This window comes from Anoplophora glabripennis, unplaced genomic scaffold, assembly GCF_000390285.2.
Source record: "Anoplophora glabripennis isolate ALB-LARVAE unplaced genomic scaffold, Agla_2.0 scaffold544, whole genome shotgun sequence".
In the NCBI taxonomy this organism is placed as follows: Eukaryota; Metazoa; Arthropoda; class Insecta; order Coleoptera; family Cerambycidae; genus Anoplophora; species Anoplophora glabripennis.
In genome coordinates, this window is record NW_019416663.1 from 186,720 (window position 1) to 212,242 (window position 25,523).

A 25,523-nucleotide genomic window follows, 5' to 3' on the forward strand; every position below is an offset into this window, starting at 1 on the left:
AGGCCAGGGAACAGGACCTCCTCGGCCTATCCATTTTTCTCCATACAACTCATTTAAGTGTTGTCTTACATTATGTAGGTAATGAGGTGGCGCCCCGTCCTGCATAAACCATATGCTTTGGCGTTCAATTAAAGGGACATCTTTTAAAAATCCTGGCAAGTCGTTAACTAAAAAAATTGTAATAATCCTCACCATTTAATCGATTAGGCAACACAAACGGTCCGATTAGCTGAACGCCTAAAATGCCTGCCCAAACGTTGACGGAAAACCGAATCTGATGTCTGGACTGAAATATGCTGTGTGGGTTTTCATCAGCCCATTCATGAGCGTTATGAAAATTGACATAACCATCTTTACTGAAGTTTGCCTCATCCGTAAACAAAATGCAAAAATTCGGAATCCGCCTCGATTTTTGCAAAAACCATTGGCAGAACTGCCGACGTGGTTCGTAGTCATTCGGATTTAAAGCTTGAACACGCTGGATATGAAAAGGATGAAGTAGTTGTTCGCAAAGAATTCGCCAAACTACGGAAAAACTTATGTTATGCATACGTGCGACACTTCTTACACTAACCCTTGGATTGTCCTGCACAGCTCTCAATACATTTTCTTCCATCACCGGTGTTCTTACAAATCTGTCTCTGCCACGATCATTTACTCTTGGTTGGAACGAACCATTTTCTCTTAAACGTTGATGGATCCTCTGAAATACCTGTCGAGAAGGAAGTCTTCTATTCGGGTATGCTGCCGCATACAGACGCCTCGCTTCTGATGCATTTCCAGCCGCACGGCCGTACATAAAGTGCATATCTGCCATTTCCGTGTTTGAATATGACTCCATTTTATGAGTTGCAATAATGTTGTATACTTAAATTTTCCACTCACCACTTTTACTAATTAAACACTGCAAAGCTCAATTGACAGTTTATCAATAACTTAAATTGTTAAGCGTTGTGGCAACGTCAGTCTTTTATTTGCCATGGTAAACAGATTTTTGTAATTTTTGGCCTAATAACTTAAAGAGCAGAGTAATTTTCAAACTCAATTTACTCGAAAACCGTTGGAAATATCGATTTGGACAAAGATAATATTTTTTACGTAAAATTGTTAAGATTTTATAAATCTGTAGAAAAAATTGTAAAAAAATCGATGTAAAAAAAATTACGGGCCGAAAACCCCCTTCACCAACCTAAATGGGACGCATATGATTTGCATATCGAAAAACGGAATAGCCCATGTTATTTAACGTAAAAAGATATGTAAGAACCATATATTTTTTTCTATTTATTTGCGACCGTTTTGTCAATAACAGAAAAAAAAAACAGTTTTGTTTGAGCCCTTTTAAGGGAATATAACTTCCTAAGGGTACGTTTTAGGGCACATGTTAATAGGAACTTTTTGGCTTATTTTAATGCGTTATAAACGCAGCAGAAGTTTGGAACCCTATTTTAGAAACACCCTGTATAAGTAAGTCTGAATCATTTTATTTTGATCTCAGGGTTTATCGAATAGGCCATATTTTCTAGGAGGTATTTAACATAAAACAGGTTGCAGCAGTTAATTACTAAACAAAATAAGTTCACTTTAGAATATAACAATTTTACTGAACAAGAGAAATTTGGTGGCACACCACAGTGCCGTAGGGTTGTTGATATTTAAAAATATATTTTCCGTACTAGGTATGTCAAATGTATAAAAATTTAAAGAAGGGAGGTTTTTTATTTATTTTTTTTATTATTTTTTTTATGAAAATTGGAAAAATGTATGTCTTCCGTTCAATACAACTAAACAATTGATAGTCAAGTAAGATAAAACTTAATAAAAAGTGTCAACAGTTATTAATCGTAAATACAGAAAAATTGCTGTAACAGAATTTTGATTTTGGTGATACTGTGATACTAAAATAATATCGTTGATCAGAATTTTGCTAAAATTATGAAATAATAGTGTTAAAATGATTTTGAAGTACACATTACATGCTTTTGTAGCAATAATAATGATAAAATCTATGCAACCATGACTATGACATAAATTCAGTATTATTTGGGTATTTTGCCTGTGAATACATCCTTGCGCCAAAAGTATCAGTTAAGGATTGTTTTATAGGTTTATGAAAATAGTTTTGCCTAATCGAAAATCTCACACTGAGAAAAACTATACAAAATACAAAAAAGAATCACGCTCTTTAAAAAATTGTTTAAACTGATGGTGGTAAAAATACTTTAAAAAATAAAGAAAAAAAAACGAAAACTATACTACAAATAAATAACTTGAGACAATATAAAAATTCATTTTCATATTTGATTGGAAATAATTGACTCTTATATGACTTCTTGGTAACAAAAATATTATTTTCATAAATACATATTTTTTTTAATTCTTAGTGCTAGAGCTCAAATGTGCCTGTAAACTTGAATAACTGCGACAAATCCAACAAACTAATTTAACGAAAAGTGGAGTGCAGTGCCTGCATAATCTGTTACCATGTCAAGTGAGCCAGAGACACACAAATACAAGGGACACTCCACTGGGACGGTCCGGAAGAACAAACATAGATCCAGATCGACCCCTAGGCGCAACGACTTGGAGAAGCCCAAAAAGAGGAACATGAGCGCCGCAACTTCGTTCGCTTCTATTCCTAATGCAATTATGCTCTCGATACTGAATAGCGGCCTACTTCCAACTAGCAGATTTAATGGTGAGTAATGGTTCACTTACTTTTTTATTTGTTCATTGCGGCATATTTCTCAATTAATAGTAATTATTGCTTTAATTAGTGGAGGAACGGGTGATAACATAAAACCACACTTTGGTTTTCGTCGATAAATTAAGGCCCAATATGACCATTATTGTTTGTTTATTAGTCGACTCCAGACCAATATTTGTATAAACGGATTATTTTAAAACAATTTTAAATATTTCTAGTTTACATGGAATTATCACACATTTCTTTTATTGTGAATAGCCAAAGTTCTTATACCTAATAGTTATCCGCAAACTCTCCGTTTTTTAAATAAATGTTATTTAAAATTAATAAATGATATAACTCGTTTCCAACTGCAAAAAATCTATGTAGAAAACCATGTAAACAATATTTTATTTCAAATTTGGATTAACGGAATACGTTTAAATCAAAACGACTCATATTCAAACCGACCCAAACTAACCTCCACGAAAAATAGAAGAAACATCTATCTAGAATTGGTTCGTTCTTTCATATAAAATCCGGTGAACTATAGTAGTTTATTTGCATCTACAATTTTCAATGTTCTATACAGGGTGTTTCTGAAATAAGTGCATACCTTGAAAAGGGTGACAGAAGGAACGAAAATGAGGAACTTTTTTAAGCAACTGATGATCCAACTACCTACGTCAGTTTTTGAGAAAATTAGTTAAGAAAATGAACCATAAATGCAAGCCGACCCTGTGCATCTTATGCACGTGCACAGCCAGAATGCTTCGGACCCAATACATGCGTGAAGCGCTTCTCTAATTGGGTGACGTTCCACGTGACTTCCACAATCAAGCAAATCTGCTGTCTTATATTCTTTAGTTGTGTATTGCAAGTATTACTTTACCGACGTATAAAATGTTTTCTGATCAAGAACTAGCAGATATGTTGTTAAAGCACGGAGAATGTCAGTACAATTTAAATGAGACTAGTCATTTGTATGCGGTCCATTATCGTAACAGACGACAACCTAACAGTAGAACAGTGCAAAAGGCAGTTCAAAGGTTACGGAATACCATATGAAGGTAATGGACGGGAAAGGCCGCAACATGTTTTCAACAACGACAACCTCTTTGAGAAAAATCCGAGGCTCAGTACACGCGACATTGGCCAAGACGGGGGTGTATCTAACAGTACGGTGTAGCGTATAATACGGGGACAATTATTATACCCCTAGCATGTACAAAGGATGCAGGCATTAAATCAGCCCCGTATGGGATTTTGCCAATGGTTTCGACATCAAATAGATCCGGATTTTACAAGCAAAGTGCTTTTTACGGTTAAATGTTGTTTTATTGGAGACCGCATACTAAATTTTCACAATATTCACTATTAGTATGATGAGAATCCTCACGTTGTGCAAAGATCTCTGTTCCAGCAGCGGTTTTCAGTGAACGTGTGGCGTAGTGTCTTTGGTGACTCGGTCCGATAGAGTTACGTTTAGATGGTGCTGCTTACTTAGAGTTTTTAACAAACGCCTTACCGGATTTGTTGGAAAACGTTCCTTTACAAATTCCTGGCCAAATGTTCTTCATGCATAATAGTGCCTCTTCCCATGCTTCTTGTGCAGTTTGGGAATTTTGCATACCAACTTTCCGGAAAGCGACCCTGTACGTTGGCCAGCACGAAGTCCGGGTATGAACTCTCTGGGCTTTTTTTTTCATGTTTTGAATTTAAAACGTAATGTTTGCGAATTTACCATCAGCTGCTTAATAAAAGTTGCTCATTTTCATGCCCTTTATCACCCTTTCCAAGAAAAGCACTTATTTCAAAAACACGTTGTATATTGTTTTAATAGTAATATAATTGGAAGGTCATATTTCCAGTAACCTGAATTCGAACGAGTTTTAAAGATGTCTTTATCGTGCGATGAAAACGTTTAGTAATACTTTTACTTTGAGGACAATAAGAGGTATGTATTAAGTGCAATTTCAAGTATAATTATAATGAACTCTTTTAATATATGTATTTGCCTCGAAATTCGTACATATCTTGATCAATAGTTGTAGGCCGAAACGACTGATATATCCCGTGGGTAATGTTTCAACCGCTATTTTTATCATAATATGCCCAAGAGGATATGCTTCTGCTCGATCAATGTCAAAATATAAGTATAATCATTAATAGTAGACAATATCTAAAGTGATATATTCAAGTCTACCTTGCGGAACATTAGATTATCCCATTTCAGCTTTCCTGTGTTTATAAACCTATTTTTCTGTAGCGATGATTTTAGAACATAATTATATGTAGTGTTACAGCGATGTTACCACAAACTTTGATATTCCTCCTACCAACTCACACAAAATAAAAAAACAAGAATAAAGACTTTTTCTAAAACGATTCCTAAGGGCTCTAACCCGTCAAGAATTGGACACACACTTTTTGATAAATTGTTAAATTGAAGATATAGACATCAAATTTGTTATAGTTTAGATTCCCAGTTCAAAATCTATACCTAACAAAGTTAGGCGGATTTTTAGCAGCCTTCTAGGTTCAACTAAAGGTAAAATTAGTAAATATTTGTGATTTTCTGTCACAGTGCACATCGAGCGGCGCCTCCACCATTTTTTGTTTTTAATTTTTAATTGGACATAATTACTATGTTAGAACCGTACATATTTTTAAAATATAAGCCTAGAAAATCTTACTGTCTGCTAATGCAATTTTCATAACAAAATTTAACACATAACGCAAAACATGAATATGAAAGTTAAGTATTCAATTCCAAATATCGATGTCAGACGTTTCTCAAAAATTAATTATGAATCAGTGCTGGTCTTTTGTTAGCACAGTACCGTGCATGCAGATTCTCTTCATCCCATAGATGTAAGTTATGAGAGTTAAGAATGACATTTCTTGTAAAACCAGATTCATTTGACAGAGAAAATATAAAGATCACGAGAATTATGTGCAAATTATAAAATGGCATTACTTACATGACAATAGTCTACTTGGCAAATTACAGTTTCAATGTTCTGCATTTAGTGTAAAATTTACCAACTTCACACGTTGGTAATATAGTAGTAATTTTCAATTAAAAATTAAAAAATATATGAAGGATACTATTTACCGATGAATCTGGTTTTACAAGAAATGGTATTTTTTAATTCCCATAACTTACATTTATGGGATGAAGAGAATCCTCACAGTACTGTGCTAACAAATGGCCAGCACCGATTCATAATTAATGTATGGGCAGGAATAGTGGATAATAATTTAATAGGTCTATACGTTTTTAAGAAACGTCAGAATAGACACCGATATTTGGAATTGAATACTTAACTTAGGTACTTTAAGTTATTCTTGTTTTCTTTTTCTATTTTGTGTTATGGTATAAAGTATGTTTGCCAAATTTTATTAGTGAAAATTACATTAGCAGACAGTAAGATTTTAAAGGCTCTTACTTTAAAAATATGTAGGGTTCTAACATAGTAATTATATCCAATTAAATATATTTTTTTAATGGTGGAGGCGCCGCCCGATGTGCACTGTAACATTAAATCACAAATAATTCCTAAACTGTTAATTTTGCCGAGTTGAACCAAGAGAGTATCATCCTTGGCAAATCCAAGGAATTTATTTTTGATACTGGCAAATTGCGATTGTCATCTGTGCAAAGTTCTGGGTTGTTAACCATTGAGCATAGTCCGTCCTTGGCGTTCTGGGCATAATGAAGTTTCACTAACAACATCAAAAACAAGCTGTACGCATGTGTTATCGGTCACCAAATTTGCATCATGCTGAAGTTAATAGTGTAGACTGTAAAAAGAAATTACTTAATAATTTTCACCTTTGAGTGCCCGCAACTTGTTAACGAAGGCCCGTATGAAAAAAAATTATATGAAGAACTGATATTATTTTGACCTCGTCTATCTATCTCGACTTTTTTGTATCAAGTATTGGGACACCCTGTATATCTCTATATCTCTTGGTACATTTCAAAGCGCATCATACTCGTCCGCTTACAAAATTTGGTAAAAATAATGCTGAAATTTGGTTATATCACCGAATGAGCATAAAGTAACAACAAATATAAAGATATTAATTTATCGAGCAGTCCCATCAATTGATTAATATCTTTTATATTGCCTGTCACACACTGTATATTATAACCATTTTATCATCCACTACTAAATATAACAGCATTGGGGAATCTTTGCAGTAAAAGACCAAAGCACTCTCGGGAAAAGTTAGTATAGATGCTCAAAGTAAACGAGCAAATCATAACAGTCGGCAAATATTAGGTCCTAAACAAAGGAAAAGCAATATTTGAAATGCCTGAAAAAATGAAAAATGATATTTCCAACATTTGAGCCCAAATTTAAAACAAAATAACAACGATATCAGTCTCTTTGAGTCTTTTGGTATCACTTTCACTTAAATTGGATTACTAAGAACTTGTCAATACGAGTACAACATCAACATTTCTTTCTAAATCATATAATATAATTATTTCTTATTCACTCACACGTTGCCTTTTTTGATAAAACTTAATTTTTATTAACTTGTAACTATTATTTTATTTAGATTGTTTCTTAATATATATTTCTAATTACAGGTAAATTTTATCTGTCGTTACCTCTCTGTATACTCGTAAATGTCATTATTCCGAAATAACTTTATAATACTCTCAAACCGCAGTTCCTCGTAAAACACCATTGTGGGTCAGTAGCTTATTTTTAAAATAAACAGAGAAATTCATTTGATAAGTAAAATGCTATTTTCACAGTATAACTGAGATTTTATTACTACTTGAGCAAATATACAAACCGACTTCAATTATAATAAAGTCTACAATATATGTAATAATATAATGAACCTGTCTAGTAGTGGTCTTGCACTTTCTTCGTTATTTAATGCGTACACCCGAATGTCACTATATTAGAAACATGAAAAAGTACTTTAATTTATACCAAAATAGACAAACTAAAATTAGTTTTATCTTTTTCTGTTTTCACAGATGATATTTTGGGTGGCAATAACATTATTGAATTATTGTTTATTCCAATTCTATTTTTGTATTCATGTTTCGAATAAAGTTTTAATAAAGATATATATACCGGATAATTGTTATTTTACTAAGAGGGAATTTCAATTTGATTACAACTGAATGTTGTATAAATATTTATAATTTCACAACAATCTTGACTTTGTAGTAAAAAATAAAACAAAATGTTGGCCAAACTGTCAATACAAATGTATGATATATATATATATCTTTAAACAGAAAATTTAGATAAATAACAAATATTTTGGGTGGTCAAATGCTTGTAAAAACTACCTGTCGTGACGAATGTTTAATGATATCTAGTCTAATAGCGTATATGAAAGTGGTTTTGTAAAAATTCCAAATATTCCCGTAAAGGATACAGTAAAATGTGTGACTTAATAAGCATTCCATTCACAATTCCCGTCCACACATCCACGGATTTTTTTTGCTGGAAAATGGCTGTCTTGATTTCATGAAACTTCCTTCAGCCCAAACATGATCATTTTAAAAGGTGATGATTCAGTTTCGAATAAACGTTGCCTCGTCCATAAATAAAATTTTTGTAAAATTTTCGTCCTCTGTTGCTGCAAGATCCATTGAACTGAAATACACTAAAATCTGGGGTTAAAAGGGATAGAATTGATTTTCAAGCAATATCCTTCACACTTTAGTTTGGCTTGTATTCTTCTAACGTTCGATTTCTCGAGTACATATTATGGGATTTTCCTTGACAAGATTCAAAATTTTATTCTTGGTCTCCCTGCATGCGCTCCACGATGTTCACGTAGATCACTAGTTTCCCTATCACATTGAAAAAGATTAATAAAACTTCTAAAGTTGAAATGGAACCATTAGGAATGCTTTTATCGTATAAACGACAAGCAGCAGCCGCATTTTGACGACACGTAAATAAATAACGTATCTATCATTATTCTCATAAACATGGGCCCATCAAATAATAATTTTAAAGAAATTAAATTTCGCGACACATTAACACGGCTATTTTAACTAACTGACAAGCCAAAAAAATTTCAACATGCAAAAAAAAAACAATAATAACAAAATATAGTCGTACAGAAACCTTTCACAACCAAGTTATTGCTGTGTTTACTAAATTTTATGGTTTATTTTTGGAAATCTCCGAAAAAGTTAATTAGAAAGCTGTATATTTTTATGAATAGAATACATGGTTAAAATTATGCAATCAACTTAAAAATCATCCTATACATATCTATAAAACTTAAACTACAGCTTCCTGATGACATTTGTAATAGAAAAGTTTTATACTAATGAGTTTTATCTTCGAGTTTATTTTTTGTAAATTAAAGTTCATTTATTCAACGAAAATGAAGGCCAACTATGTGTTATTTATTAGAAACTTTGGAATTGTTTTTATACTCGTACAACCCGAGATGCAACCTTACAATTTAAGTCGGTATAATCTAATACTAGTAATACTAAAATACGGTTAGGTTATATTGTCAAAAAGTTTGTGCAGTCAACTGATTTTGTATTTGTATTGAATTCATTATTCTCTTAGTTATTAAATATTAAGCATCGTCCATCGACCCATCAGTGTTAAAAAGTGAAAGTCTCCAGACAAAAGTTTTTAATTTGTAATTCCACGATAATGACAATGTAATTTTTATAAAGAAGTAAAAAATAAGAATAGCGTGCCGATTACATTAAAAACGAGATTCTTATTTCTTAATTTGCTTAATTTTTAGTTTGTGCACAAAATGAACCGAAAAAGCAATACATTTACTATTTCCGAACGTGTCGATATGGTGTTAGTGTATGGTGCAGCCGGAGAAAATGCGCTCGTGGCGACTAGGCTGTACCGGGAACGATGGCCGCAATGTCACCCCCCATGTGCAAATACAATCCTACAGTGCGTTTAGCGGCTGCGAGATACGGGAAGTGTTATTCCTCGAGGAGAAGCACGTGGTCAGCAAGTGAGCCTTAATGTTGAAGATCGAATGCATTTTTGCAGATGGTTTTTACGGCAAACGTGCCAATCAAGTAAACTTTCCTGCTTATGTTTGTGTAACAGATGAGGCGACATTTAGCCGTGATGAAGTGAATTTCCATAATATGCACATATGAGTCGATGAAAATCCTCACGCGATTAGGGAAACTCATTTTCAACATTAGTTATCGGTAAATCTTTGGACTGGCATAATAGGCGATGTACTTGTGGGTCCTTATTTCTTTGAAGAACGACTAAATGGACCAACATATTATGCCGACTTTTTGGAGAACCGGTTGCATGAATTATTGGACGATGTGGCATTACAAGTTCGGGCACGCATGTTTTATCTTCAAGATGGGGCTCCTCCACACAGTACTCGAGAAGTAAAGACACTTTTGAATGAAATTTTTCCTCAGCGATGGATTGGAAGCTTTCGTCCTGTGCCGGTCACCCGATCTAACTCCAATGGATTTTTATCTTTGGAGTCACTTGAAGTCATTGGTTTACAATACTCCAATTGCTACGGTGGAAGAATAGCGAAACCGTATACTTGAAGCTGCTGACACAATTAGGAAAATACCTGAATTTGTGAAAATATTCGCCAAAATTGGATGCGTCAGTGCCATGCCTGTATTCGCGCTAACAGGGATCAATTTCAACATTTTCTCTAGAAATGGTAAGATTTATTTCATTTTGTTCCATATTTTAATGGAGTTTGTTTAGTGCACGCAGTTGGCAACTACAGATGCTGTGGTTTTGTTTGCGAACTCCTGCAGTAACAACAATGCATTTAAGATAGTAATTACTATTAATTATTATAATAAGAAAATATCAGTTTTTTTATTATCTATTTTTCTTAGTTTGTACTTTTGCATTGAAAAATTCCCCAAAAATCGAGAAGTATTTTTCTATCTTTCAACGACGATTTGTTTACGCGGCAGCACGTAGCTCATCGTACAGCGTATAGCAACTTTAATTTACAAAAAAAAAACGTAAAAATAAAACTTTTTCGTATAAGACTTTTCTATTACAAATATCGTTAGGAAGCTATAGTTTAATTTTTATAGATTATACACGCCACAACCTGTATAGTCAATTCTAAACAATTCGACTACAAAACTTTATGAGAATATACAGGTTCAAAACAATACATTAAACTCTCCTTATCTGTTTTTGTTTCTATCTAGAAAAGAATGGCAAAGTTTTGATAGTTGTTTGTATAATATTTTAGTTTATTTGTTGATCCTGCACATAGTTAAATTGCGTGAGCATGTTAAATTTAATAAACAAATCTAAATTTAAATTCTTTATTAAGAAACAGGTTTTGAAAAAATTTGTAAAAAGTAGTTTTTTTTATTAACAACCTATACCTCAAACACTTATAGGACAAATTCAAAAAATTAAACACGGTTGTGTAGAGAATTAAAATACCTTTCAAACGATATGTCACTTAACCCTCCTTCCCTATTAAGATTTTTGAGGGAGGGTAGAGTCTGTTACAAAAAATTTTTGTGAAAAGATGTCCCTCTTCGGTCAAAAATGAACCTGTCACGGCGTTTTTAGGAAAAATAATTTTTCTGAGAAATGGCAACAAAAATTACTAAAACTTTACCTTTTTTCCACCCCATAGGGATGACGCAAACATTTCCCAAATACAAACGAACTTAAAATTATCTTAAATTGAAGCGAATTTAAAATTTGCTTACATTGTGACCTACAAAAGTTTTCTCAGCTGTTCGGTAGCAAAACTCGAGAATACAGACAAAGACGTAGAGAAAAAAAGATAACTGAACATCATTGTTGTCACATAGAGACGGCGGGCGGCGCGGCGCGGCGGTACTCAAGCGGCGAAAATGAAAACGAACTTTAAAGTCACTTACTCTCACTCTATAAGAATTTTCACAGGAACATTATCTTTTCTAGTTAAGTATTAGTTTATAAAATGTGTAACTAAATTATATCTAATTTTGTTACATTTATTTATTTTTGTAATGTACACACCTGTAACTACTTGGCATTACACCATCTTGTGTCTACCCGCTTGGCAAAATTATGCGCGCTTTCTTGTTATAAATCAGTAACCCAAGTGATCCACCGCGTTCGGATAAGAAAAATTTGAAGTGCTCATCGGAAATTCTGCCGAAAACGGTTTCATGTTTTTTGGAGGGGAGGTATGTCAAACGTCGAAAATTGAAGGATTGACCTAGACGACCTCTTTGTGAATGGTAGGTGATTTTTGCTTTTCATTCAATCACTTCAAAAAAATGTTATACAGTGATTGTCAATTTTAAATACTATTAAAACGTTTTATTGTAGTTGGTTAGCGTGACCAACCCCTAACCATCGTATCTTGGACTCGTTTCGTGCTGCAGAGCAATTTTCCTTGCGTAAGCTATTTCCAGTGCGAATAAAATATACTGCTCTAAGGTGCAAAATAAAGTAGCAAAGCTGAAAGTGGAAAGCCGGATTGCAGTGGAAATGCATACTTCATTTGCTGCGGCGCTACCGTACTCCATTCGGGAGCGATAAATTTGAAGTTGGGTGCACGTTAGCAAACAGACAACTATATACAACTTTTTTAATTTTTCATAAATCGTGGTGTTGGATAGAGCAAATAATACAAACTAAATTTAATTCTGTTCAAATATTATGTTCAATCTTGTCAGTCTCTTTTAAATAAAATTTTAAGATTTCGTTTTTAGTTATTTTTCATTAGTTATCTGAAAATATACTACGAGAAAAATGTTAACATATGAAGGTCTCGAAAGCTACTAAAAATGAAGCTAATTTATACCTAACTGTTTATAGGTGTCCGAATATACCAAACAAAAATACAGTGGTTTAGAGATTTCCATGACCTGTGTTAATATTTAAAAAACGTTGGTTATGCCGTGTCCGTAGGCTCTGTGGAGGTGGACCAGCCATAAGAACCCTGATATTCATTTCGACTCTTACTGGGCCATTACAGATGAAACCGCTCCTCAGATGATGTTTCCAAGCATTGAAAGCATTGAAGCATGCAAATATACGCAAATAAATAACACCTTGATTGTATACATATCCCATATATCTCCTTACTCTCTTAAAGATTCCTGCATTTTATTTATCATATTTATTATGAATTCGTTTATACTTTTTTTTTTAACTTTAACACTCTGTAATACAAAAACAAGTTTCTAGTTCAAATACTTAAATAGAAATGAAAGTACCTTTAAACTGGACAAGGAAAAGTCTCCTTCATTTGTGACGTGTTAATGTGTGACCTAAATTCTGATTCTGGTTCTGATAATTCTAAATTTATGTGAATTTAATTTATCATCACTAATTTGTACCAAAATGATAAAAACTATGCTAGGAAGGAAAGTTTGTTGTTTGTCGAAAATTATGTTATTTTAAGCTAAAGTTGAAAGTGAAGGAACTCAAAACTATTTGTTATAACAGTTTCTCATTTTCTGAATTACTTCTTCATAAAACTCTTCACTTACAATGAATTGTAAATAAGGTTTTACTGAATTGATATTTCCTTGGGCTGTTATTTTTGTTGAATAATTTTCATTTATCCCAGCTTTTGCTTAATAGCTTACAGAAGTTGCTCGATTAGAATGATTTATAAATCAAAACTTTTTGTGATCAAAACCAGTTTTTTTTGCAGAAATCATTGACAATTTCGTGATTTCATTCCTAATAACTGGTATGTTTTTGTACCATACATTAGTTTTATTGTCATTCTGAATTTGATGTTAAAAATAGTCGATTTGTCTTTATATTTTGGCACCTCATTTTTATTTTATACAATCTAAAATAAGGAAAATCATTGAAAAAATCCGAAACCACACATTTTACTTTATTGAACGGGTCAAATGTCTTCATTAGCAATGAACCAATTGCCGTCGGTTAATGTGCGTCTCTTTCCTTGCCACATTTTAGAAAATATGGGGTTGTATTCAATTTTGTCAGTACTTGCTTCATCATAGACCTTTTCTTCTAAAAAAAATGAATTAGAAATTTGACTAACTCACCTCCTCGAAAGGCTAGCTCATAGAGTAGTAGTAGTAGTAGTAAAGGGGCGGCCTCAGCCTGGCAATTAGGCCACAAATGGGCCCTTTCTGCCTACCCCGCCGTCCCATCACCTAACCACTCTCTGCCTCTGACCCTCCTCGAACCTACCCGACGCCCTAATGAACGCCAGGATTTTGGTTCATGGAAGGTCTCTCACCTCAATCCCTTGCAGCTCTTCAGCACCAAAGACTTTATGTTTTATTCTCCCATAGTCTGCACACTGTCCCAGAAGGTGGACAGGGGTGTCCTCCCCTTCGCCACATTTCGGGCATAGAGGGTCCTCCTCAATTCCTATTAAGCTTAAATACCTCCTAAGTCTGCAGTAGCCTGTCAGAACCCCCACCATTTGGTTTAGGGCTCTTCGACTGAGGCTCAGCAGCCATCTCGTCTTGAATTTGCTAGGTCCATGTATAAAACTATGGGCCTGACCTCATAGCTCATAGATATAACATGAAAAATTTTCTTTTGAATATCGTCTAGAGTATTTTCATCATAATGCTGGAAAATTTTTGGAAATTCTTTGTGGGTGAAAGCCGATGGACTTTCTTTACTTTTTTCTGAATAAGTTTGGAATATTTTATTTCAGTATTTCTTATATCCCTGACAGAGTTAAATATCTCACCATTAAATGAATCTATCACAATAATCACAAAATCTTCATTATATTTTTCCCATAAGAAGTTTAGCTGTCACATTCCACACAGTCTTTTTTCACATATTGCTCCCCAATCTTTTAAAAACAAGCAATTTTTTCCACTGAGGTACTTCCATAATACACCAACAAGAATCTACTGACAGTTTAAAGGATTATGAATTTAATATAAAAAAAAAACAGAATAAAAAAATTATTTCACAAATTTCGACCAAAACTTTTTTATCAGGAAAAATCTTTTTACATGCCTAAAATCTCCTAAAAAACGGTATAGGTCCCATTAATTTTTATAAAAATATGGTCACTTTAATTTTCACGAGCGGCCGCTGTGATAAGGCATGTTTAAAGACATCCACTCCAGTCAAATTAAATCATATAACCTGATAATTTGAAAAAATTGTTAGCAGATATTTTATTGCACTTTTTCACGAGAAAGGGTATGTAAAATGATAATATCAAAAAAGTAACTTGAAAGAAATGACGCTAAGTTGGCAAATTGCAAATAAGTCGCAAAATTACGTTAGTTCTTTTGTGTTGTAGGCAATTAAATTACCTACAATTTAAGATACCTAAAGTCATTTTTCACCAATTTGCGTAAAATAAAGATTACACTCGAAAAAATTAGTTTTCGAAAATTGGGCATGCATTATAATTGAATAAAGCAACGGATGTTGATGAAATTTATGGAAAAAAACTGTGAATCCAATGACCAGCATGTGTACTAAAAGCCAATTCAATTGACCGTGAAATTGTTGCTCCACTTATTTGTTAATTAATTTCGTTCGTTTTTTGCTAACTAATTGTTTAATTACTAGACGTTAATTTCAGAAGTAAATATCGCAGATAGATTCTAATTGATCCAAAGAAACGTATGGAAAAAGTTGAAATTAAGTTGCTCTTAAGTACAAAGTAGGATGTGCAAAACAGCGTTATAAACAAATTGTCCAAGGATCAGGCAAAAGCCGCTGGGAAATTCGCTCTATTTGAATTAAATAGAGCTTATTTTATTTATAATTGTTAATTAAGTTGGACGTATCGAATCGGGATTTTAGAGACAATTAAAAAAAGGGTTAGTTAAATTTTTATTTTCAAAAACTTAATTTCAACTTTTTGACCTTTATTTTACAGTTAATAAATTACTGAAAAATTATTTTAGATACCTTAAATTGTAGGTAATTTAATTGCCTGCAATATAAAATTACTAATTTTCCGTTCTAGATTTTCATGGGCAGTAAAAAAAGTGAAAGAAGACGTAATTTTGCAATTTATTTGCATTTTCCAACTTAGCGTCACTTTCGAATTACTTTTTTGATATAATCATTCTACATGCCATTCCCAGTCATACAGTGCAATAAAATGTCTACTAATAATTTTTGTACATTCGAACTCTACATCGACTGGAGTAATCAGCACTGAAGATATCTGATATAATATAAAAGTAATGAAATACTGAGTGTTTAACTTCGGGCACATCATACAAAAATTCTTACATTCGCTTTGATTTTAAAAATACGTCTTGCCTTTTTACCTATTTAAGAAGTCCGTTTTCGTTTCGCCATAAACTGCTTTTTATGGACGATAATGCGCCTCATAAATAAACACGTGACTCGTAATATGGATTAGAATGTTGTCGGTTGCCGGGTTGCCGACTGGTGAAAATGTGGAGAAAATTGCGCCCGCGTTCACGTCATTTGCATACCCTAGCTGTTTACAAACATGTTTCTGCGTCTCAATCTCAGAGCCACTGAAGGTTTTCTTTCTCCGCAAATATCGATCTAATTACAGCGTAAAGAAGTTTTGTTTGCCAAGAAAATATGGTTTGTTAAGTTTTTTCTATTTCTGATATTATCTTACACTGAAATCATAATTTGAAAATAAATATTTTCATACCACGTTCTGAACTTAAGACTTAAAGAAAATTTTAAAAGCGTAAATGTTTCGTTACCATGGTACAGGGTGTTAAAGTTTCCATAATTTTTCTGTTTTCTCTTTGTATCTCTCACAGTTTTTGAGATATGTAGATCAAATTTAGAACGTAGGCTAACTTAGATTACCTGCATCATTAGCCCAGCCTAATAGTTGTCACGGTCTGCCATACACTATACTGATTTTCAACAAGAATACCTTTTTTATGTAGAATTGTCCACGGAATTTAAAAATGAATTCCAAACGATTATTAGGTTATTGGCGTAGAAGTTGAGGTGAAAAAATCCCGCTTTACCACCCATTCCTACGCCAATGAAATAAAAAAAAATTGTAAATTTTACAGCAAATTATGCACGCACGTGTTAACACCACACCAAATTTGAATCAATTTGTTATGTACAGTGATACTCAGACCCTTGCTTGATAAAGTAATTCTGAATTATTTAGTGAGTTATATTTGTGGTTAAAGTTTGATTCACCCGAACTCAAACACGCTGTATGTAGACATTTGTACATAAATTGGGTTTTCTATACTTATTTGTTAATATGTAAAAAAATATATTGAATTACTAGAAATAGAATAAACTGCTAAATCTTAAGTTTTAAATTAATAATTGACACTATACTACTTACAAGTAAAGGTGTACCTCGAGGTAGTATTTTAAGTCCCTTGCTTTTTGTTCCATATATATTTACTTCAGTCACCTTGATTTTTGTCTTTCACATCAGTATACTGGTGATACTCACAATCAAATCTATTATTCTTTTGATTATTATGACCTGGATATGGCTGTTGAAAATATTGATTCAAATCTTGCTGCTATCAGTAGACATTCCAAAGTTCTTGGATTAATTATTAATGATTGTATGACAAAAATTTTAGTGTTTGGTAGTCACCGTAATCTTATTCTTTCAAGTAAATCTTTTAATGTTGTATTAAATAATATAACGTTACAACCAGTAACTACTTGTAACAATCTTGGTTTAGAATTGGATGTAAATCTCAGATTTAATTCTCATGTGTCTAATTTGGTAAAAACGTCTTTTGGTAAATTAAAACTTTTTTATACGTATGAAGATATTTTATCTACTTGTGTTAAGTTACGAATAATTCTTTCTCGAGTAACATATTGTGATATCGTGTACTGGCCTGCATTGTTAGAAAGAGATAAATATTCTCTACAAAAAAATCCAAAATGCTTGCCTTGGGTTTTGTTATAACATTAGAAAATATAAACATATATCTGTAGGTTTGTACGACTCTAAATGGACTCTAAATCAAATCTGTCCGAATTCTCTCAAATTCAGGTGTTGGCATTGGTTCCCGATCTACACCCAACTGAATCCATCCAATTCTAACGCTGATGCTCGAACTGGCTTGCATTGAATCCCGGTCTATACGCGACCTATTATTGACCTCAAAACTGCAAGATATTATCGAGCATGACAATCCAAATGCGTTTTATCAATGAATTAATTAAATAAATATAATGTCTTAAAATGATGCAATATATTTCCATGAATAATTAATTAGATTCTGAAATCTTGGCAATCCCCGAGTATTTATCTTTTAATTTAAAAATACGCTTTCCATTAAAATTTGTTTTTCTAATAAAATCCGCATGGGGAAATATAAACGAAATTATTCTTTATAATATATACAAAAAAATGTAGTCACATATATTTGATGTTGTCAGTAGTGTCGTAAATATCAAATATTTCACGGATATCGCTATAATATTGAACGTCAGAATGTGTAGAAGTTATTGAAATGAGTGTAATATATAAAGCGAAGCGTACTAAAAATATCAAGTAAAGATCCTGTTAATCAATTTATTTTAATTTCCATGTCAAATAAAAAACTAATGTTCATTTCTTATTTTCTGATATTTATCCGCAACATTAAAAGCACCTTAAGAGAAACTCACTTTTGAAGTAATTATTCACTTAGATTGGTTATTTGGAGCCTACAGAACTTTTGGAGGGTTCAAGGCGACTGCAAAATCAATGTTTTCAAATAAGCTGATGGAAAATATTTGCTTATTTATGAAGTCTTAATTTGTAAATTCTTTTGAAATATCGCTTCCCTCAAATTTCTTCATTTTATTGTTTATAATTAATTATTTAAAACTTAATGCATGAAATGATTAATTCATTAATTTTTTTATCTATTCTTTCTAATCAATCATATAAACGTTTTGGAGAATAGCATTTATTTTCCAGAAAAATCATTAAAACATGTTTATGTCTTACGAATAAATAGAAATAAACAGATTGCAACTTTGACAATTATTTAATTTAAAATTTAAAAATTTTAATCAAGAAATAAGGATATATTTCCATAATTTTTAATACAGCTTTTTACATGAACAAAATATTTTTTATTAGTTCAAATAATCAGGTTTTTAAACAATTTATTGAATGATTTATTTTTTCTAAAATAGATTTTTGTATCACATGAATAAACTCTTGCATAGATCTTGGAACACTAATAAATAATATTTTAGTTCAATATTTATTTAATGAAAGAGCTATTTACGAATTGGTATTTGTTTTATTCTACCGATATATTATAATAAACGTAAGATCAAAGAAACCAGGTGAAATAAGAAATAATATTCCATAAGCCTCCTAAAATTTCATTGCACTTTTTAAAACACATTGTATTTTCTAAAAGGTCCGTTTAAGAAATTATTCGTTTCCAAAATATTATATTTCTATGGATAGATACTAAATTATAGAATACAAGATTTACCGGGTAAAACAAAAATAATTTGAGGAAACTTTTGTTATAAATATGCACATTTTGTTGTTAGAATTATTATTTTTAATCAAAGTAGGTACTACTTTGATTAAAAATAATAATTTATTCCAACGCCTTTCCTTTCTTGGTACATTTTATTTACTTTTCAACATTTAATATCTACAGGATGCCCTCAGATCATCTTAGCAACATGATTAAAGAAAAAGATATTTTACATTTTTAGAAAAAAACTTGTTCTATTAAAAAGTAAATTAATTGTATCTAAAAATTTTTTTCTGGAAAATAAAATAGGCCTTATCGGGAGCAGAAAAATATTTTCTCAGTAGGTAAAATGTTTTTTAGTATAAGTTATAGAAAAATTTTATTCCAAAACCTCCATTAAACATTTATGTCAGTTATATAATGGGAACCTACTGACACCAAATTTTAAACATAAAAATACATTTTAATTCAAAAGTATTTTTATAGATTTTTCCGATCTCTTCTAAAGTGTGTCCCAAAAGAAACGCAGGATTTCATATGACTAGAAAAGGTTTTATTGATTAAAAAGTTGACAAAAGTTTTCACATATTTTTAAAGGGTAGACATTGTTATTAAATGTGAAAGAGGATATCGGGCAGATGTCCTTCGTAACTCGTTCGGCATATTTTGATTTCTTTTCACAATTGTTTCATTCAGGACGTTCCCTCAACCAAAAATTCCACTTAATTTGTGCACAGTCTCAGCTACACACTCTCCGTACTTGTAAAAAAATCGGTGTGAGTGAAGGCAATAAAGATTCGGAGTGATTCTATTGAGTGAAATTATTGAGTACATTTTCACTCAATATTGGGCATTTTGATCATTGTACTCATTTGTGATTATATTTAAACTAAAACTGAGTATTTTCACTCTAATACAGGTACTTCTTAAATAAATTCTTCACCGAAACTCGTATTTGGTGCACTTGTTTCTAAATCAGAGTAAATGTCCTCATTACTGAGTGAGTTTAAATGTATATTAATTTCGAGTAACTTGAATGGGACCATGAAGATGGCACCACTTACATATTGCTTCTGTAATCTCGACCACAGTTGATGGAGGCTCGTTTGATGCTCCAGAAAAGCGTGATCGCCAGGAGAACAGCCCTTAGCCGGCGGCGACGGGTCTCAACTGGCGGGTCTCAACAACTGGCGGGTCTCAATCAGGGCAGGAGGTTCCCGCGAAGTAAATTAATTTTTTAATTAATCATGTATGAGTTATTTATTTGCATTTATTATTCAGTTAATTAAAAACCAAGTCTGAGCTGCCTGAGTAAAAAATGACTCAATAATAGTTCAATTTAAATCATATTAGAGAAAAACTTGGTTTTATTTAGGTACTCAGAATAGAGTCAAAAGTCTTTCAATTGATAGTTAGAAGTAACTCGAATTTGAATAAAACTCACTCATTTCTAATGCAATAGTTTCACTCAGTTGTACTCATACCAAAAGAGTGAAAATTTCACTCAATCGAGTGTTGACAGAAATTTATACGTTACTGAGTAAAATTGAGTGAAATTTGAGTGTAACTTCTCAAAATTAGAATGTGTTACTCAATATTTTTTAATAAAGCAGATCGTCTCCTAAAATTTGTCTGTGATTTATGGTTTAAACGATTTATGCCTAACAAATGTATAGACCATTTATTTTTATTTCTTAACTGGTACACTGTAAATAAATCGATGTAAGTGAAAGCGATAATGGTACGGAGTAAATCCATTGACTTATTATTGACTACATTTTCACTCAATATTGATTTTGATAATTTTATTAATTTTTAACCCGTTAAATAGATTTTCGAGATGAACTCGTATTTAGTATACTTGTACCTAAATAAAAGTAAATGTCCTCATTTTGAATGACCTCACCCCATTTTTTAACCACATGAGTTGTTCTGGTTTTTCTGGTGAAAATTGTATTTAAATGCTGCATTAAATTTTAGTTATACTCATACTAATAGAGAAATTAAACCCATTTTTTACAGGGTATAGTGATATTATCAATTTTTAATGATAAAATCAGTTACTATATTTTTAATCGTTTAAGAGGTCATTTATTAATAACCTGTATAAATTAGCTCACATTTGGACTCAAACAGTATTTTCTAACAAAAGATTTAAGAAAATTCACTCTTTTCAACTTTATTGATACAAAACGTACAGTAAGTACTGTAAGGGAATTATCCAAATCCTATTTATAATAATATTATGTGTTCAAAAGTTATGAAATAATTATGTAGTAGTGTTTGGTATATTTTAAAATTAATGTTTGTCTCTTGGATTAAAGATTTTAAATTCGGCTTACATCATAACATAAATTCGATCAATGTCAGTGGATACACTAAAATCTTCGCGAGGGATAAAAATTACTGACCCCATTATGTTATTTAGCGAGACGATAACATTTATTCTGAAAATAAAATCTAGCAGTTAAGCAGTAGCTAATTAATAAACAAATAAAAACCACCCATAATTCAAATTAATTGTTTAATCGATACTGCAACGATAAAATAATATATCTGCCATAACAACTATTTTTGCAATGGACAGATGCATACTAAAAAGAAGTTTTTATGCTGAATTAAATGGGACTAAAGAACCCCGCACAAAACATATGGAAATTGAACACCGGTCAATTTTTATGACACTTCGTATTTTGATAGTCCTCGTCATGCTAATCAAAAGTCTCAATGGGCACGAAACCCAACAACCCTTTCCAACCCCACAAAACCACCCCCCAAAACCACCCCCAAATATCAGGGTAATGAACTTGACAGATTACAAGTCAATTGGCTTGCCATAATATTTCACTACTCTTCCTCTGACCCTCCTCGAACCTACCCGACGCCCTGATGAACGCTAGGATTTTGGTCCATGGAAGATCTCTCACCTCAACCCCTTGCAGCTCTTCAGCACCAAAGACTTTATGTCTTATTCTCCCAAAGGCTGCACATTGTCCCAGAAGGTGGACAGGGGTGTCCTCCCCTTCGCCACATTTCCGGCATAGAGGGTCCTCCTCAATTCCTATTAAGCTTAAATGCCTCCTAAGTCTGCAGTGACCTGTCAGAACCCCCACCATTTGGTTTAGGGCTCTTCGACCGAGGCTCAGCAGTCATCTCGTCTTGGATTTGCTAGGTCCATGTATAAAACTCTTTGCCTGCCTACATCCTCTATTTCTCCTCCAATTATGACCTAAAGTTTGATAGGCCCATTTATTAAGGGCCCCGTTAATGCTGCCTCGTGTGATACCTAAGATTGGTTCAGGTCCCTGGTCCGGGTCTCCTGGACCCGAGACGAGCTAATTGATCCGCCCTCTCGTTACCAGGGATACCCATATGGCCTGGGACCCAAACCAAATCTACTTCTTTTCGTCTGGCCAATGACTCTAGAGCGTCTCCACATTCCTGGACAAGGACAGACCTAGTCCTCGGGGAGCTAACCGCTCTGATCGCGGCCTGACTGTCGGAGCAGATAACAATCTTCTCCTCTGAACAATTCCTTACCTCGGCCAGGAAGACTGTAGCATACATACCCAGTGAAAAGCTTTCCTGGATGCCGCTGCTTTCCAGATAAATTCCTGCTCCTGAAAACTCGTCTTCTACCCGAGATCCATCAGTATAACATACTAGGGATCCCGGGGAGAACATATCACCATCCTGCTTCCATTGCTCTCTCGAGGGGAAAGTGGTGACATACTTCCTTCCTAACCTAAGCCGGTCCTCTGCTCCCGTAACCCTCATGGCGGATATTGGGATGTCCCTTTCCGCCCTGAGGGCCACGGCAGCATGGCCCTCAGTGCGTCCTTTCGCTCTCCAACCGCCGGCGTCCCTTATCCTAAGGTATGCCGCCATCGCTTTCCTCATAATCCATGTAGGAAGGGTCGGCAGCCCCAGAAGGACCTCTAACGCGGCAGTTGGGGTCGTCCTCATTGCCCCTGTAATACATAAGCAGGCAAGTCTCTGGATTCTCACCAACTTCCTGGCTACCGTCACCCGGTCCACACACAGCCACCAGACCAAGGCCCCATACTGCAGCCTCGGCCTGTCTACCGCCGTGTACACCCAGTGAAGCACCCTTGGATTGAGTCCCCAGTTTTTGCCAACTACCTTCCTTAACTGCCACAGGGATGCCACTGATTTCCGGGTAATCCTTTCAACCTGTGGCCCCCACGACAATTTGCTGTCCAGGATTACCCCCAAGTATTTGACTTCCCTGACCAAAGTCAGGAGCCTCCCATACATGGTTGGAGCCCTGAAGTCACCTATCTTCCTTCTCCGTGTTCGTTGTGAGATGAAATTAAACATTTATACAACCAGTATGCAGGGAAAAGTCACATGACAGGCTTTGGTAGTTGATTGGGAGCGAGAGGGATGAGGGGTTAAGTTTTTTGGAGAGAGTAGTCTTAAGCCTAGTTTGGATGGATGTAAGTTCGACTGCAATAGTAAAATATTTCGGTAGTTTTATTGACCGATAATCTATCAAGTCATCCCCCTGACCTTTGGGGGTGGTTTTGGAGGGTTGGTGGGGGTTGTAGGGCTCGGTCTGAAATCCAGTTATGGTATAGATATCTGTAGGTTCGACTACAGTAGTGAAATATTACGGTAAGCCAATTGACCTGTAATCTGTCAAGTTCATTACCCTGATCTTTGGGGGTGGTTTTGAGGGGTTGGATGGGGTTGTAGGGCTTCGTGCCCATTGAGACTTTTGATCAGCATGACGAGGACTATCAAAATACGAAGTTTCATAAAAATTGACCGGTGTTCAATTTCCATATATTTTGTGCAGGGTTCTTTTAGGGGTACCTATCTTTAAAAATCCTTGAGAGTAGAATATGGGAATCCTCCTCCGAATGCTATTGGTGAGTGAAACAATATTGTATTTACATTACCTTACACTTTTACCTACAGAGCCTTAATAAATATTTACAAGCCACGTGATCGTCGAGCATAGGCAACTAACAATTCATGGTTGGTAATATCATCTGAAAATACCTACCTCAGTGGTTGAATAACATTGTTTTTAAAATAGACTGGCATGAACTAACGACATTAAACTTAATTCATACAATTTAGTATTTGATACGTCCGAAATATACTTTTCGTTGAAATGCCTTTAACTTTTTATTAAAAGAAGATAACTATCAAACTTCACTTGTTAATTAACAAATTGCAAATTCTTACTATGAAGGCTAAAAGAACATGATGATGTAAGTACTTACAGAGTAAAACAAATCTTGAGTTTACTTTTTGTTATAGATAAAATAGCATTACAAAAATGTTACATTAATTTACAAACCATTGCTCTTCACTGCAATATAAAATAAATTCAAACTATAAGTTAGTAAACTATATTGCCATATTTGCGAACATATTATGTTCAGAATGATGTCCTTCACTAGTTATGCACAAATTTACTCTCCTGTACATATTTTTATACATATTTTTTGCAGTTGTTGTTCTGTTACATTGTTAATTTCTCGAATAATTGCTGTTTCTAATTCTTTGATGTTGTGCATTGTTATTTTAAAAACAGTATTTTTTCAGACATCCAAACAAAAAATAACCTAAAGGAGTTAGATCCGGTGACCTCGCTGGCCACAACCCTCGACTAATTAGTCGATTATCACAAAATTCTTAAACAAATTGAATTGTTGCTCTTGCAGTATATACAGTTGTCCCATCTTGTTAAAAGTAACCTCCTTCTAATTCATCATCATGTAACTGTGCAAAAAAATAGTTCTAAAATAAGGATTCTATATTTTTCAGCATTTATGGTTTCGTAGAAAAATAGGCCGTATTATAGAATTTTCTGCAGCACAGATTCTATAATTTTGGCTATTTATACAACTTGATATATGAAACCATGCTTCATCAGTGAAAAATTACAACAAATTGTTATTCATGTTTTCTATATACCACTCTCAGTACTGTAATCGTCTTCCATGGGAAGTAATTCCTGCACAACAGTTATGTTGTATAGGTGTAAATGAAGTTGTTTTTTTAAGCTTTATGACATGTTCCAACTGAAAGAATATTTGCACGAATTTAACAACAAAAAATTACCTGTTTGATCAAGCAACTTTGATACGGACTTTATAGGACTTTGATTTATTCGTTGCTGTATATTATCGACGACATTTTCTGCAATTAGAATTGATCTACTCGTAGATTTTCCTGGAAATTCAGTGTTCATTTTCAAATCTTTTGACAATAACATATGTCTAGTTTAGAAAAGTATCATAGTCAATGTTTGCGTCTGGAAATTTTATAATATATAAATTTTTCAATCCAGGATCGTAAAGAGTATGTCCATAACCCCTCTTCACTTGGAGTTCCGTTTCGAAAATGTCGTATCTTGTTCTGGAGTAAACGACATAATGCGTTCTGAAATAAAAATATTATTAACCT

At 33.4% G+C, this 25,523-nt stretch overlaps 1 protein-coding gene across 5 annotated transcripts in view; it reads left to right on the forward strand.

Moving 5' to 3' along the window:
• The window catches only part of LOC108911838 (receptor-type tyrosine-protein phosphatase kappa), a 236,027-nt gene that overhangs the window by 95,704 nt on the left and 114,800 nt on the right, over nt 1-25,523 (forward strand). For all 5 annotated transcript variants that reach the window (XM_018716884.1, XM_018716888.1, XM_018716885.1 and 2 more), the window contains one exon: nt 2,385-2,698. In XM_018716884.1, the coding sequence (XP_018572400.1) occupies nt 2,485-2,698 (214 nt within the window). In that variant the 5' untranslated portion in view covers nt 2,385-2,484. The remainder of the gene's footprint in view (nt 1-2,384; nt 2,699-25,523) is intronic.